Source organism: Thunnus albacares, chromosome 19, assembly GCF_914725855.1.
Source record: "Thunnus albacares chromosome 19, fThuAlb1.1, whole genome shotgun sequence".
NCBI classification, from domain to species: domain Eukaryota; kingdom Metazoa; phylum Chordata; class Actinopteri; order Scombriformes; family Scombridae; genus Thunnus; species Thunnus albacares.
Genome location: NC_058124.1, coordinates 22,467,367 through 22,485,230, shown reverse-complemented (window position 1 = coordinate 22,485,230; position 17,864 = coordinate 22,467,367). Strand labels below are relative to the sequence as shown.

Genomic DNA, 17,864 nt, shown 5'->3' with positions numbered 1-17,864 from the left:
AATGATGTCTTAAAAGCAGTGCTGTAGACAGGATCCATCCATTTCTGAGGACAAAAACATATTAAGTGTCTGCTGGTTTGGATTTTCATACTTTATTTATCCAGTTGTTATTTCCAAACATTAAGGTGTAAATTCTAAATTCAAGGCCTTCTGTATCCTGCCAGGAATAATTATTGATACTGAATATTTTCTTTCTTTCTTTTTTCTTTATTAGCCTAAAGGTATTCCAGTTTAAGTAAAATGATGTAATCAGCCTCTAAAATACCACCCACAGGTACATTGTAACTGTATATAGTCAACTCTCCCAAGGCTGATAAAACCCCCCCCAATTTCCAGAAAAAGTTTTAAATAACCTCTTCATCTTACCGCTTGTTTGTGGTTTCATGTAGTTTGTCCATCATGTTTGTCATTTGAATTGACTCACAAACAAAACAAATCTTGTTGATAGCCTAATCATTACTGTACTTCCCACCTTTTTGCTCAAGATTTTCATGTCAGACCCGAGGCAATGTCGCCCCCAGCTGGTTAAAAGTTGTTTTACGTCACCTGGCTGATTTATTGTATGTGAAACAGTCCTTAAATCCTTATTAGTTTTAATATGATAAAAAGACTGTTTACATGACACCACATATTGTGTTGATATTATTATTTCCTTACATGACAAAACAAACAAACAAACAAACAAGCAACAGAAATGGACCTTAAAACAACTAACATCATTAGAGTCAAATGACTGAACCCTAATGTAATATGATTAATGCCATACAAAAATCATATTAAATAGTGCTATCTATAATATAGTAGTTTGGTAATTTTAAGATAATTATGACTGTAAATGCTCTACTCATGACTGAGTATTGAAACACTTCACAGCATATGACTCATGATGTATCATAGATGACACATTATGACCGGAATTCATGATTCTTTTTGGGCGTTACAGTTACTACATATGAATTGTATTATATTGTTAATTCAGTACATTTTATAACAAGGATACAAATTCAGTTCAGTTCAGTCACTTTATTATCCCAGATGGGAAACTTGACCTGCGGTCAGGGGCACAAGACAAAACAAACAACACAAGTACAAAAACAAATACAAAAATATTTCTTGTACCTACAATATACAGAACAAAATAATACAACAAAACAATCTCCAAAATGGTAAATTACATGTGCAAATTAAGCAGGATTATTGCACAGGGAATGAAGGAGTTTTTACTCCTATTGCACTTGAACTGGGGTTTTCTGAATCTACAGCCTGAGTTTCAAACTCAAAGTGAAGGGGCGGGTCTGTACAGTCTAATATAGAGCTGGTCTAGTGGAGAACCTGCTGGTCAAATCACCTCAACAGCTACTTTCACAATATAGCTCAGGCGATATTTGTCCCTGATGTTTGGGTTACAAGACAAAGAAATCATAGAAAAAGTAAGAATATATTCAATAAATGACTTGTAAAACAAAGACATAATTTTTCTATCTACATTAAAAACATTTCACTTCCTGAGGAAGTACAAACACTGCTGTCCCTTGTTACAGACCGCATCAGAATCACACTTTTATCAATGTCTAGTTGTCCAAAGTGTCCATAATAGTAGTCACACATTATATGTCTAAAGGAAATCAAAGACAAAACAAGGTAAATTATCAGCACAAAATGCTTCTAAAGTAATAAAATAACTAAAACACCGTGTAAATGATGCTATTTAATGACTTGTGGTTGAGCTCTGATATTGTGTATCAGTGACAAAGCCACTGACTTTGCTGTGGCAAATGGGAAGTTCTGTCAATCGAACATCAACAGAACAAGAGAGGAAGCCACACTCTCCGCACACAGGCTCAGTAGATGTTGATACGAACTACAACGATCTACATCGATTCCACTTAGAGCAGAAACAACAGAAGCTGTTTCCCCTTTCTGTCTACAACATGACGCTGGTGAAATGGATGTTAATTGTTCAACTGAGCTGTCTCTGTCAAGGTAGTGTTTACTGTTTTGTACATTTAAACCTTCAAAACTTTGAATTTAAAAGCTACTCAAAAACGGACGGTTTTGCTGTCAGCTTCACGTTGGCTTCATTAACACCAGCTAAGATGATGATATATTTTTATGATTACATGCAGTTGTAACTGTATTTAATGCTATTTTTCAAATGTGTAAATATCTTTAGTAGTTTTCACTTAAATTGGGTCCAGTTTGGCTTAAACTGCACATCAACTGTTATTAATCTTTAAATGGAAATGATGATTTACTAAAGGATGCTGATAAATGATAGCTGCCAATAAACAGTAATAAGCTGTTATTGTCTTCTATTTTATTATTCATTGTCACTATTTATAAGATATTCATAAGAAAAGTAAGCAACACAACAATTTTTACACAAAAAAACTGAAACGCTGCGAAATGTGTGTTGTGTAAATGTAGAATTATTTTCTATTAACAACACAACGCTTCCAAATTATCACGGATTTGGCCTTTTAATGTATTTCAAGCTACTTCAGTAACAAATTGAGGTAAAACTAACATATACAGACATGTTGTGGAGTTTAGAAATATTTCAAAAGATCAAATAAACAGTTCAGACAGAAAGGTGGATAATGGACTGCCCTGCATATTTGGAGTTGTGACTTTTATGTTTTTTTTGTAGATATATTTATAGATATATATTTTTTAATGTTGTATTTTTATCACATGTTTCACTTGCGTAATCCTTATTTTGTCTTTCACAACACATATTACTTGTGCGTGTGATAAATAAACCTTTGAATCTTCAATAAGATTCAGTCACAAGGAGTGGAAAACATATGTGGAGTTCTTCAAAAAGAAGATAAAATAAGTGAGAAATGTGGACACATGGCAAGTAATTCATGGTGGTGTGACCTCATACGACATTTCAGCCACAGTGCAATCCATCCACGTGCTCAAAATACAAACATTTGGTCAAGTGGTTACTCTTCAAAAGTCGAGATAAGTTTGATGTGGTGTGTTGCCTGATGCCCATGTTAACATTAACATGTTTTTTGTCCTTTCTTTGTTTCAGCTTCTCAAAACTCATCTACTCAAACAGACCCAACTAACATCCAGGTGACAGCAGATGGAAATAACACGAGGCTACAAGAGGAAGTCAACAGTAAGTTTAATCATCTTCTTATAAATGTGTTATTCAGGAAGATAACCCCTCTTACTCTAAATGCAGAGGATGCATGAATATTTCTGCCCATGTTGTCACAGGATGTGGGGTGACCTGAATGTGGAATACATCTTAGTGAGTCTTGCAGGTGCAAATCTAACTGTGATACAGTATCTCCTACGCAGACTCTGGTTTGCTCTGCAAGCGACCTTTGTTTGCTGCCTGTGTGTCTTTGCGCTCAACTGCATCCTCAGTGAGGGAGTTTTGTCCCAGAAGCATCTCAGTCCAATAAACTCACTGTCAGAGTAAAAGAAATTGTATCTGCCAGGTTATAATGATAACAGTGATAATAAAATTAACGACAGTAAAACAGAACTGACAAAGCTGAATGTTAAAATGAATATGAAAGTAAGTATTGCTGTAAAAAATAGGTTGTTTTGTTGGTATGTATGCTGTTAATAGATTGTTGGCAGGAAATGGAGACAGGAAATATGAGAGAAGAGAGGAGGGGGCGCGGGGGGGGGCTTTTGGTATGTGAGAGGGGTCCCGGCAGGGCTTTTTGCTTTTTGTGGTTATTTGGTATATGACAAAATCACACTTCAAAATACCATAAAATACTGACAAACTCACCCCTGACAAAGAGAACGTTTGAAAAGACGTAAGTTATTTAGTTAGACAAGTCAGGATACTGCTTCCATCTGTATGACCGAGACCATTTCAGCATTCCACCTTAAGAAACGTGAACGTGAGGAGGATTCCAGTTCATTAATATTAGTTTCTTTGTTGTGATCAACCTGAGCATCCAAGCTTTTTGTGTGGCTGTGGATACGTAGATGTAATACAGACTGACGAGCTCAAAATTGCTTCCTCATCTTTGGGCTAAAAGGAAGAGTTTGGTGATATTATACAGTATTGTGCAAAAGTTTTAAGCACTAAAAGTAAAGTGAGGATGCTTTTTTAGTTTTTATTCGTCAGTTAACTTCATAGAAAGTTCAGGAAACAGAAGAATCCTAAATGAAATCAATATTTGGTGTGAGCAGCTTTGCCTTTAAAACAGCAGCAGTTCTTTGCGGTACACCTGCACACAGTTTTTCAGGTATTTGGCGGGTCGGTTGTTCCTGCATCTTGGAGAAGTTGCCGCAGTTCTTCTGTGGGTTTTGGTTTCTCAGCTGCTTCTGTCTCTTCATGTGGTCCCAGACTGACTCCATGATGTTGAGATCAGGACTCTGTGGAGGCAAAACCATCTGTTGCAGGACTCCTTGTTCTTGTCGCTGAAGATAGTTCTTTATGATTTGTTTGGGGTCGTTGTCGTGCTGCAGAATGAATAAATCTGATTAAACCAGTCAGACGCCTCCTTGATGGTATTGCATGTTGGTTAAGAATCAACAGATCTAAAGTGCCTAAATCTTTTGCAGAATACTGTATTTTTTATTGTCAGGAAATCTCATGAAAAGACTTAAACCAACAATGATCTTCACAGGATGATTGATCCTACTAAGGGGTTTGGTCTGTGTATCCAAAGCTGATACATTTTATTCCTCTGTACCATAGAGCAGTGGTTCTCAAAGTGGGTTCTGGGGACCCCCAGGGGTCCATGAGGGAGTTCCAGGGAGTCTCCAGCAAAAAGGAGAATCATTTATTTTCACTTTAATTCCATCAATAAGTAACACAATGACAGAATGTATGACTATTTTGCTCTAAAAGCAGAAATCTCATCAAATGGGGGTCTGTGGTCTAATTTGTGTCAGTTTAGGGGTCTTTGATGTGAACAAGTTTAAGAACCACTGGTATAGACGTCTGCTGTTGTCCAAAAACATATCAACAAGCCACACAGTTGGACTGGGTGACATTTTCCTTCCTTCCTGCATTATCATGAACACAGCCGCTGCAGTTTATTTTGAGTCAACACAAACACTGTCTACCGAGCACCAGATGTGTATCTGCCGCTGAAAATAGTCCTCAACAAATGCACTACTTACTCCTGTTTGAGTAACGTTTGCTAAAAACTACAGTGTCAAGATTTTTAAGGAAATTACTGAGCCTCTATAAAAAAATGTATATATATATATATATATATGTATATATATATATATGTATATATATATTTGTGACTTGTTTTTACACTGTTAGAAGGAACAAATGGGATTGAGGCTGAGTGCCACAGACTGGCTGTTGAAGTGAGAAAGTGTAGAGAAACACACTTTTAATCTTTTCAAAGGATTTGTTCACACTAAGAAAAATATGACGCATTTCCAGCTATATTTTTTTTAATGTTTTTGCCATATGCAGTAGAGTACTAACGGAAAACATCAGAGATGTTCTGCAACTTCATCTTCTGCAACTTCGCATTCTTCACATGGTGGTAAAGTTACAGATAACCTGTAATCTGGAGGTGGAGGAGTGTAAAATCAAAATAACTTAGTTAGTCATGTACAGGAAACTTTTTTGATACTGGTATGAGACAGTAAAGAGACAACAAGTTCGGGACAGTAAATTCTAGATAATTATCTTAAGCTGTGTTGAATCAGTTGTTTGAATGGTTTCATATAAATCCTTCTTTGTTTCTGTCTCTGTCTGTCCTCAGGTGATCCTTTCATACACCGACTTGCGGGTAAATGCAATTGGACTCTCAGGATGCCGGGAAACAGCAACAGTGTCGAGGTGGTGCTTTTATCTGAAACCACAGATTTGTTGTTTGAACAGATCTGTAAGGATCTCGACTGTGGCAGCATCTATCATGTGAATAAAACCCGCTCACCTCGCAATACCACCTGCTTTCATGACTGTTTGTACAAAGATGGTCGTCTGCAGAACTGCTCACGGAGCGTAGGAAGTAACTGCACTGTGATCACTGAAGCTGTATGTGGTAAGGTGTCTCTTTTATGTTCTATACTTTCATATAAACTTGCAAAATGTGCACAAAATGGAAACTGTGAAAACTCTGAACCTCTTTCCAGAAGACGCACTTGTTTTGTATTTTCCTAAAGTTTTGTGGGTTGTTGTGAGCTAATATGTAGGCAGATAATATCTATACCCAACAACACAACAACAAAGGTTTAGCAGCTTTGATAACACCAGTGACGCATTTTTAGTATTATGTTGGTCCCCCTGTTCTATTTGCAGCAACAATTTTAAAAATACCATAATTATAGCGTCATATATGGAGGAAACAACAGCTCTGCATGACTTAGAGAGGGTTGCTGTGGTTATAAAGCTACTATTAATTGATAATCAACCGTTAATAATGTGTGTGGGTTCATCAAAGAATCTGAGCTGGATAAAACAATACATAAACAGATCCAGTTGAAAAGGGAAATATGAATAAATACAAGAACTATGTGAGCTCTTGGTGGCTGATGTGATTCTCGGAGGTTTGTGCACTTCTGTGTCACATTTCAACCAATAACAACTTGTGTTCATGGATAAAAGGAGCTGTGAGTCCCCCACTGAACCCTTGTATTTCCTGCACTCTGTGTTAGTTAGCAGTTATTATTTGGTTTTATTTGATATTAAGGATTTTGCACCATGTAAGTAAAATCAAAAACTTCAATAATAAAGGCCTTAAAACTATATTTTAACTCAGGCCCACCTACAAGATGGGACCTCATAATGAGGTAATAATGCAGCTTTTATTAGCAAACACATTTCCAATGAATCCAATTATGACACCACATAGTGAACCTGGAGACTTTGGGCCCCCTGAGGGTCTGGGACCTCTGGGCAGTTACCTGTATTGCCCAAGAGTAGCCTACTGAATAAAAATGATACCAGAGGGGATGGAATTCAAAATTAAAATGCATAAGCAGTTGGTAAATGAAAATTGAATTAGTTAAAAAAAACCCACCCCACATTAAAATTCCCTTTTAAACAGCTGTGAATTTAACAATTCATTTATTGTTTATGTGAACTTCAGGTCATTCTTCAGTCATTCGCAGTATATTAAACTTTACATATGGCAGAATGAGATGTTGTTCTTCACAGGACCAGGTATTAATAATAAAATAAAATAAAACAAAGGACACAAAAACATGAGAAATATAAAGTGTGTAGTGCATAAATAAATATCAGTGTACCTGAGTGAGTTAAAATAAGGTGTAAATGGCTTAAACACTCATTTATTTCCTTATATACGGATAACACCTGAGATAATAACATCACTCTGAATAAAACATTAACACCTTCTGTCTGGTGAATAGATCAGTCCCTCCGTGTTATCAGCCCACTCAGAAATAATATTCAAATGCAGGTGGGGAATCATCCCTGCATTAATTATCAGTGGTCTTTTAGTTTGAGCTAATGGATAAAATGACTCATTTGTTTTCAACGTCTTCAAACGTCTTCTTCAGTTACTGTAAATATAATAAAATAAGTTGCCATATTGTATTTCCAGGCTCTTTCTGCCCTCTATAAACACTAACATGCAGTAAATAGACATACATGATGATGTCGTCCTCAGGCCACCAGAATGTGCGGCTGGCAGGAGGAACAGACCGCTGTGCTGGACGGGTGGAGTTATGGAGAAACAAGAAATGGGGCACAGTGTGTGACGACCGGTGGGACCTGAAGGACGCTGACGTGGTGTGCGCCCAGCTCGGCTGCGGTTACGCCCTCAATGTGACGGGACAGGGCGGCCCCTTCCCCCCGGGCAGAGGACCAATCCACCTGGACGAGCTGAACTGTACGGGCAAGGAGGGGAACCTGTGGGCCTGTCCGGGCGCTCAGGACGACTCCGACTGCGGACACAAAGAGGATGCCGGGGTCATGTGCTCAGGTCACAACAAACTTCACTCACACATGCAGAGAACCGAAGCTGCAATGATTAATTGATTAGTTGCCAACTATTGAATAAATCTCCAACTATTTTTATAATTGATTAATCATTTTGAGTCATTTTTTAGGAAAAATGTTGCCAAATTCTCTGATTCCAGCTTCTCAAATGTAAATATTTTCTGGTTTCTTTAGTCTTCTATGACAGTAAACTGAAAATCTTTGGGTTGTGGACAAAACAAGACATTTGAGAACGTCACCTTGGGAAACAGTTATCGACATTTATCGCAATTTTCTGACATTTTATAGACCAAACAACTAATCGATTTATCGAGAAGATAATGGAAATGAGATGGATGAAAGTATTTGTTAGTTGCAGCCCTAGGTGACATTGTAATGATGCATGGCTGACTAAGTATTTTTAACTTATTTCCTGTTTCAAACCGTAGACAGGATGGTTAGGTCATGAGTCCAATATATATTGTTTATTATTATCTTTATATATTACATCGTTTACTGTTGTTTGTGCTTTTGCCTTGATAACTCTGTTCTCTCTAAAAATGGTAATAAGAAAGGGTTCACAATTTTTCCAGTTCGTCTTAAAACAGCAGTCAGGTTTCCATATGAACAGTGAAAGAGGTTTTCCTTGCTGTAATCATTCCTCCTGTTCATACTGGCTATTAAAAGATCCCCTTCAAATGTGCTTTAAATGTAAGTGATGGAGGACAAAATCCACAGTGTGTCCACACAGTCATTTTGTCCAAAAATACATTTAAAAGTTGATCTGAAGCTTATATAAGGCTTCAGCAGTCTGAGTTAGTTATATCAAGTGGATATCTGCCATATTTAGCATTAGCATAACTTTTTAGCATCAAATTACCTCTTTGTGTTTCATTGGACAGTGTTTCCCTGTTGCTGTGGTGGAAATGTAGTAACAAAAAGAGGGACTTTGGCACTAAAAAGACTGTACTGTTGAAAGATATCTACTTGATTTGACTCATGTGGATGACTGAAACTTCTTATTAGCTTCAGATCAACTTTTAAATACATTTTTGCACAGAAGGAGGACTGTGGATTTTGTCCCCCATCACTTACATTGTAAGTGCATTATGAAGGGATCTTCTAATAGTCAGTATGAACAGGAGGAATGATTACAGCAGGAAAAATAGGTTTCAATGTTCATCTGGGTAGCTGACTGTTTTAAGACAGACTTGAAAAACTGTGAACCCAGAATTGCAGAAAATGGTCATTTTATAATAGCTTTCTAATAGTTTCACATTTTGTATTTTCTGTGTGTAGAGATGAGAGCAGTCAGACTGACAGGAGGTCTGGACCGCTGCTCTGGTAAAGTGGAGATCCATCGTAACGGCAGCTGGGGGACGGTGTGTGATAACTGCTGGGACAAAGACATGGCCTCCATGGTGTGCTCCATGCTGCAGTGTGGCAGTGAACCTCTGCAATTCACCCAGTTTCTTCCTCCTCCCACACACAACAACGGGACACTGTGGTACTATCTATGCTCTTCAAACTCCAAGAACCTGTGGCAGTGCGAAGAGTTCATCAACCACCCATTCCTGTGTAAAGACTCGAAAGCATCTAGTCTCATCTGTAATGGTGAGTGACAGTGTTTGTGACCAACAATATGGGTCGGGGCTAAATTAGCTTTGCATGAGTCCAGAGAACCTGATGACTTGATTTAGACACAGTAAAATAGTAAGAACAGCACATATGAAAGTGGCCATTTTGGCTAAAATTGTTAATTTATCATATTTTACTTAAACTTCCATAAAATTGAAAAAGAAAAAGGAAAACAGGTATCAGCTATAAGTGACATTTTATACATTTAATACAATAATTTTCTTTTGTTTCCAGCATTTTTTGAGCTCTTGTATAAAATATCAAATTAAATCAAATAACACAAATAGCTGTTATTATTCACTTTCCATTAAATTATGAAAGTTACGATGTAAAATAATTTGTGTTTGTGTCTAAATAATTATACCAAATCTAATTTTGATTTAATGCTTTTTTTTAAAAAAAAAAAACAACTCCAAAAAACATGTATAAAAGGCAAAAACTAATTTAATGGTTTCATGACACGAATAGCTGGTAATTTACAGATGAATCAACTTTTGTTTGTTTTACGCTCATAGCTGTTCAACTAGATAGATAACCTCCTAAAAGAAAGGAGAAACTCTTCCCTAAATGCTCAAGTTTTTAATTATTTATAAGACTGAAACAGAATTCTGCACTCAAATTGAATCCACTGAAAACTGTAACATACAGACGTCTGCATCGTGGTGATACTGTTCGCTTTTCCGAAATTATAATGAAAAAGTTGGTGTGGGTTTTTTTTAAACCCTCGCAGTAGTCAAATCCAGTCAATTTTGCAGCCAACATGTATAAAACTCACGGTGAGGTTAACCGTGGGAAGATGTTCTGGGTTAAACTGAAATAGGTTTATTTGGTTAACCAAAGACCGGTGATGAGTCTGAAAAGGGAAGGTTCTTCAGAGACCAAAGCGAGATTATTTACACATGGAGAAATACCTTAATTCTCAAATTACCACCACAGAAGAACATGTTCTATGTATTGTATTTTCACTTTATTTTATCTTGTGTTTAGTACTGTTATCAAGTGGGTTTTATTTTTCATCTTATGTACATTTACATGTTTTTAATGTTCAGTTTATGTCTTTTTTTGATGTGAAGCACTTGGTGCATGTCATTTATTTTGTTGAAAAGCACTTTGAGCTGCATTTTTTTTGTATGAAAGGTGCTGTACAAATAATTATAATACTTTTATTTGTACAGTCCAATATCACAAATCGCTAATTTGCCTCAGGGAAGCTTTACAGTCTGTGATACAACATCTCTATCCTCCCTAAAACAACTCTTTAGCTGTAAATAACATTTCTGCAGAACTTCCTTTTAAGGTTTTAGATTTGAGTCTTGATTAGATATTTGGCAGAGCACCGTTTCCTTCCATCTCTTACATCATAACGAATTATCACAGCGAGCATCCTTCTAACCTGCTGCTCAGCGTTTACAGAATCATATAAAAGTTTGTTCTTGTAGAAATATGACATTTGTGTTGATTTAACTCTGCACAAATGGAGAGTTGAAAATATGAATAACTGATATCTTCCTTAATATCTCTGGATGTCGGCTCACATCCAAACTGTGATAAACAAATATTTTTTGTCCTGTAGGTTCCCTCGGGTTTCCTACATTCACCACAGATAATATAACTGCATTTACCAATGGAATCACTGGTAAATAACTTATTTATATGTCAAATTATATTTACAAATGTTACTTTAAATATTCCTTGACTTATTTAAGATCAATATAAACTAATACAGTTTGTCTCTTGATGCTTTGACAGTCTTGAATCAGCTACCAGTTTTAAGAAAAGTATGATGATTTGTTGTTTTTTTTTTCCATCCCAGAAGTTACAACAACCACAGTCGGTCCTGCTAAAGGCTTCTTCTCAGTGTCTCCAGAGCTGCTCAGCACCATAACTCTGTCGCTGCTGCTCCTCGTGTTTCTGATCACAAACACGGTGCTCTGCTGCCATTACAGAAGAAGACACGGTTGGTTCTTCCTGACTTTACTCTGCGCTGATGTCTCACTACTTACATTTCTACAGTGATCCAGTAATTCTGCTTCAACAAGCGTTTTAACTGAAAATATCACAGATTTTAGTATCTCTACACTTAGAATTGATCCCAAAGATAAAGTGAACTTTTATAAGTAAGATCACATCTATGAACTAAATCAGTAAAATCTTACATTTAAAATCTTAGCCTGTCTCTCTGGGTTTGGCTAATATGTAACTTATTTAATAAGTTTACTTTACTTTACTTAATAAAAACACTAGTTGTGATATCTCTATGTATTTCATATTATCTTTGATTCAGTTCCAAATAACTTGTGCCGTTCATGAGCGGAAATTCTCATAAAAATAAAAAAAAACACCCACTTTTCATGACGCTCGTTCCCTCAAACATTTTGACCACATTGCCTTCAGATAGGTGGAACAAAACCTTGTTATTTAGAAATTGGTTCCACAATAACATACTGTATGCAACTTTATATATTTGATATGTACTGTATGTCCATCAATAGGGAAACATGGTTAGGTACCTATTTTTTTAAAAAAATGCAGCATTCCTGAAATTATTAATCATGGGCCGCTGTGGCTCATGAAGTAGAGCCGATCGCCCACTAATCAAACAGTTGGTGGTTCAATCCCCGGCTCCTCCAGTCCGCATGTTAAAGTGTCCTTTGGCAAAGACACCGAACTCCAAATTGTGTGAGTGTGTGTGTGAATGGCTGAGCATAGAAACATTGTGGGCTGCTTTGGATAGGAAGCGCTGCAGCCTCTGCCATCAGTGTGTGAATGTGTGTGTTGATGTTGGCATGTAGTGTAAAGCGCTTTGAGTGGTTGATAAGACTAGAGAGGCTCTATATAAATGCTATTTACCATTAAGCTCAAACGAGAAACTACATACAACCACAACAGTATGTGGTATAAAGCAGACATGAAATGAGGGGAGAGAGAGAGGTTGATGACATGGTCTGCATCTTAAACATCTAACACACCAGGACCCTCATTTAAACCCTCATTTTAAATAAATAAATCAACACTTTCCTCCGGTAGACACGACACACACCAAGAGTTAAACTTTTCCTGCTGTTTACAGTAATAATCTTTATATTGTTGTTTATGTCCACAGCTTTCTTACTCAAGCAGACACGCACCAGCCCGGCGCCTCCGTCTGCACATCGTCAAAACGATTACCACGACGCCGTCAATCTCGTCAAGGTCACTTCCACCGCCACCCCGATGCAGACAGATGGTCAGTGGTTGAACGTTTCCAAGAATATGGTGAAAACTAACTGAAAGTGATGTGCTGAATTTTTAACTTTGGATACTGATACAACTCAGTTTTCATAGAGAATCAAATGTTTTTTCTTTCTTTGTATCCTGCATATATTTCTACAGTGTAGATACTGTATATACAGCACATGAATAGAGGTGAGAAAGTTACAGAATTGTGCAACGTCTTCACGGCATCCAGTCATCTCATCAAGTCATTTCACCCTTTGTGTTTGTCTCAAAAAGTCCCTCCCAATCCCAGGCAACTTTGGACCCAGCTTAGTAGTGCTGACAGCACGTCAGTAGATACAGACTATGAGCAGTATGACCCAAGCACTGACCCGTCTGTCCCTTTATCAACCTTTCGGAGTGAGCTACATTCTTTTACTTCCTCTCCATTTGTATTCATTTCTGTGTCTTCCTCAGTCTTTGCTTCTTGAAGAAGAAATTTTCTTTTGCTGTGTTTCTGCCTTTTGCGGTTAAAGCTGCTCTGTCATGTGCTTGCAGTGTTTGCAGATCAATGCTGTTTGCAGTGAATGTTTGCAGGATGGTTTGTGATTGAAACAATGCGCCGTGTGCATCATTTTTGAATGTAGATTCTCAGCGGTACAGAACAGACACCAACACTTTGATGGCTCCGGGTCTTGGCAGCCTCACTGAGGAAGGTGAGTCACTTTGTGAAGAAAGATGTTGATGCAAAGACAAAGATCTTACACTCAACAGATCACAAATGCAGACAATAATACTCCCATTAGACAGAACTGCATGTCGACTAATCATCAAAGGCACAAACATCGACAGAGTTTTGATTATTTAATGGGGTTTACGCTGTATCCAAAATTACTCCCTGTCTACTATTAAATGCTCTTTATTTACACTCCACCATTTTATTTGAGTGTCCAAATTGTGAACATGAGATTTATTCCCTATATAATTGTCTCAAAGACACTATAGAATTAACTACTGAGTGTCTATTATACAGGGAATAATTAATGAGTGAGTGAAAACACAGGTTTGGTTTTAAATGGGATTTGCTGACAATTATCCCTTTTACAAGATTTTAGATTTTATATATTCATGTATTCATAGTTTGCATTTTATATATTTACAAGATATCATTCAAAGTGTTCTTTTATCATCATTCGTCGTATTTCATTTTACTGTTTAAGGCCCTGAAGCCACAAATGAAGCAATGAGAGCCTTTACACACTATAATGCCTACCCATCAGGAGATCAATACGCCAGAGTGTCGAAGTGTATCTCAGAGGACTCGTTTGACACCTCCAGTACCTCGTCCGGGGAATGCTACGAAAACACGAAAAACGGCTACATAACAGGTACAAACACAGAGAGTCGCTGGAATATTCACACGTTTGCTATAAATTTGGCATTTTTTAGAAGTCACTGTGAAAATATTTTTGATATTTATGTCTACATTAGGATCCACTGTCATAAATTTAGTATGCTTTGCCCCTTTTAGTTAGTATTAGTGATACTAGTTATAGTGGTAATATTAGTTGGTTAAAGTAGTTGTAATGTCCTAATATTTTGAGATATTGGTAGAAGGGTGTTGCAGTTTTTTTCACTTCTTCAAATAGGAGGATATGAAAGAATAAAGACAATTTTCTCAAAAAGCTTTCTCAAGTCAGATCAAATTTATGAAAACTAAACGTATTCCCTGTGCTCTCAGAAATTACAGAGCCAGGACTGGGCCAGTCATCTGTTGCCAACGGTACCTCTGACCCTTCAAGGTTTGTCTTCAGCAACGACCAGATGTACTCTGGACAAACACCAAACCCGCAGAATTTAGGTAAATGTCACAGAACAGTAACAAACATTAAAAATGTTTACAGAGTCACATGTTTGCTGATGATTGTTATTGACTGATTGTTAGATGACGGAGGTGACGAACCTGTCTACTCCCCTGTGAGCCCTGACTGCGAGACGTCATCTGAGGATGACTATGATGACATAGGATCATAATATCAAACAGAGGAGGTGACTCCAGGTCACAGAGACCAAGAGTGTGGCACAGAAGGTTTGAGAAATCTCCGCTGAAAGAAAATCTGTTCTGTTAGACCAAATACGTGTCTACGTGTTGTAGATTACATATAGTCATTGTTTTGAGAGCATTTTAATGACTATATTTAATTTTGTGCAGTAGTTAGAACCTGCTTAACACTGACGTGCTGTTGAAACAAGAGTTATATGTAGCCTAGACATGTAAAAACCTTATTTAGACCAATTTTGACCTCTCATGACCGTCTTTTGACCTGCAAATTACCAAACTACTGTTTCCTGTGAGTCAGCAATAATAACTATTATGTACCGTTGTAGAGACTAGAAAATTGATTGACATACTGCAGGTAATCCATCACAACGTTTCCTTTTTTTTTTTTTTTTTTTTGGTTGTGAGCACAAACTGTTTTTAAGAAAGACATGCACATTTCCAGGTGGCTTTTTATGCTGCCCATCAGTTCAGCCTCTGTCTGAAACAGGCCGTTTTAGCTCCTGTCTCTTTAAGACTCCCCTCCTGATAAGCCCACTCTGTTCTGATTGGTTAGCTTCTGAAAGCTGCCCCTCGCCAGCTCCGGAGGCTACATAAACAAACAGTAGTAGTTGGATTTCACTCCTTTTTCCTGTTCTTTACTCAGAATATACTGTAAACTTCTCAAATACATCCATACATGTTCAAGCCATAATCTGATCTGAAATATACAAGTAGACAACATGAACAACCTTCGCAACAACTGCGGAACAGACGGCCGTCTGTGGGCATGTGCAAACAATCTGACATCGGTTCGATGGAGAAGTAGCGGTAACTGCAAACAGAAGGTTTAGAGCAGCCTGAAGCTCTGGTTTTTGACTTGAAAGCAGCATTTATATATATGTTCACCATCTTTAGTGGTGCATTTAATGATGGTCAGACATCTGACAATCAGGTGTCATTGAGAGTTTGCTATGAAAGGAATCACACTGTATGTATTTTTTATTTTTTTTATTGTCCAAAAATGAAACCCTAGAGACTAATGATTAACAAACATGGATGTTGTAAAAGGGTTAATGTATAATTTTGGTGATTTCTTGTGTTAAGTTGCAGCCTGCGCTGACATCTGTGATGTCCAAGCATCCCTAAACTGCACTTTTCAAAACAATTAATGCTTGCTGCAGCATTAACATGCAAGTATATTATGCCTTTAGTAAAAATGTTCATATTCACTGTGATGAGTGAGCTTTCTAAAGCATGTTTCAAACTGTACTCATAACACTTTACTTTAGTCCCCCAATTAATCATTCATAAGCAGTATGTAAACAGAAATGGTTTATAAAAATCATAATGTAGTTGTTAGCAGATATAAGTGTTTATTAAAAAAATTGTCAACAACTATAACTATAACTTTGGACAACTACACAACTGTATAAACAAATAATGAATGACAATATAGTAAAACACAGTCGTAATAACATAACATATGTCGTCATAGGGAAGTTATCATTGCTCTTAAATACTGTACATTAATAAACACTTAAAATGTCCATATAACTGCTTATAATTACATTATAACCCATTTATTATATAAATATGTGAATGCTTAATTGGCTGCCTGAAAGGCAGCAAATAAAACTTAGAATTAATGGTATGTTTAGGTGCTCTGTGAATGTATTAGTAGTAACTGTAACATGTATAGTGTGTTAGAGTTTTCATATTCAACATATGTATGTATTTGTATAGCGGTTAATAATTGCTTTGTTCGAATTATGTGCTAATCATTGCCATGTATCTTCCTGAGAGTATTTACCAATAAAACTATTGAGTTCTCCATATTATCTCTATAATTGCATACTTTACATGGCCAAAAGTATATGGACACCTGAATCTCATTCACCATCTCATTCCAAAACCACGGCCATTAATCTGCTGCAGTAACAGTAAGATTCACATTTGAGAGGCTGGAACAAGAAGATTTGGACATTTTTCCATAAAAAAAGACTCAAAAACATTAATTGATTATCAAAATAGTTGATGATTAATTATCTGTCGATCGCCTAATCGATTAATTGACTAATCATTTGCCACACATTTTTTCCTGTGGTCAAATTTGTAATTAAACTATTGAGCACCACCACAAGATGGCACTACGAGCCTGTGAGTAAGTAAAGGTTTAATGGTTTGAGTGAGACTCCAGTGAAGCCCTTTCATGTAAATAACAGAAAAAAAATCGTAAACCCATAAAATGTTTTCCTGGCTATAACACTTTGTGACAAATACCTATCGGTGCTGAGCGAGGAAGAAGTCAAAAATTATGCTCTGTGAAAAAGGTTTGAGAGGGGAACTCTGGATGCTGATCAGGGGCCAACATAAACCATCAGTGCAGTCTGAAACCAGACCTGGCACAGCTCTTCTTGCTCCATTACATCTGCGGCAGCTGCACAGCATCAACGCTTCCTCCTGATCCAAAGTGATGCCTTGAATCAAAGTGGTGTCTTGTTCTGTCGAAGCACGTGTGACAAACTGCTTCAAAAACACCTGTAAAACTTTTAATAGGAGGTAGCGCCGGTGAATGTGCAGATAGACGTGGATTAGATTCAGCTCAGTTAACGTGAGAAGTGGGAGTGATGATGCATTAGACTGATAACCAGCAGAATTGGGTGTTTTTCGACTGGAAGGTATTTGGCAAAGGAAGAGGAGGAGAAGGAGGAGGAGGAGGAGGAGGAGGAGGATGAGTGCATGTGTGTGTGTGTGTGTGTGTGTGTGTTGGGTTGTGGGGAGGTGAGAGGGAAATGGGGGAGCTCAGGAGAAAAAAAGAGGAGGTGGACCGAGAAGTCGGCAAAGATAAAACGTGTCTGAGAGAATCATATATTACGCTCAAATTTAGTCCAGAGCTCTGAATCGAGATAAACAGGCAAATTAACGACCAGATCTCCTTATGAAACTCAATCTCTTTCACATGCCAGAGAATTCAGCACACACACACACACACACCAACCAACCCACACACCACTTAACAGAGATTCCATCTAAAAGTATGCAGTATGATATATTACAGATCCTCCTTGAACAGTTTGCTTTTGTTTTATT

The 17,864-nt window shown here is 37.3% G+C and overlaps 1 protein-coding gene across 2 annotated transcripts; it reads left to right on the top strand.

Annotated features, from left to right (window-relative positions):
* Positions 1–1,765: 1,765 nt before the first annotated feature.
* On the top strand, positions 1,766–15,213 carry LOC122969520 (T-cell differentiation antigen CD6-like). Of its 2 annotated transcripts, none has more exons than XM_044335256.1 (13): positions 1,766–1,983; positions 3,044–3,133; positions 5,718–5,999; positions 7,590–7,904; positions 9,200–9,514; positions 11,112–11,174; positions 11,352–11,495; positions 12,642–12,764; positions 13,031–13,153; positions 13,381–13,449; positions 14,014–14,121; positions 14,484–14,594; positions 14,679–15,213. In XM_044335256.1, exons 1-13 carry the CDS (start codon positions 1,776–1,778, stop codon positions 14,765–14,767), a joined length of 2,040 nt encoding a protein of 679 aa, XP_044191191.1. In that variant the 5' UTR covers positions 1,766–1,775; the 3' UTR covers positions 14,768–15,213. The 2 variants fall into 2 exon arrangements, with proteins under 2 accessions (XP_044191191.1, XP_044191189.1); XM_044335254.1 differs by having other exon boundaries at positions 1,767–1,983; positions 13,954–14,121.
* Positions 15,214–17,864: the final 2,651 nt, after the last annotated feature.

Bases quoted from the DNA above. Each gene is read 5' to 3' on its own strand.
- LOC122969520 (XM_044335254.1), top strand. From the start codon at position 1,776: ATGGGAAGTTCTGTCAATCGAACATCAACAGAACAAGAGAGGAAGCCA. The intron at 6,000-7,589 runs GTAAGGTGTCTC...TGTCGTCCTCAG, and splicing joins GATCACTGAAGCTGTATGTG to GCCACCAGAATGTGCGGCTG. The intron at 13,154-13,380 runs GTGAGCTACATT...TTTTGAATGTAG, and splicing joins CCCTTTATCAACCTTTCGGA to ATTCTCAGCGGTACAGAACA.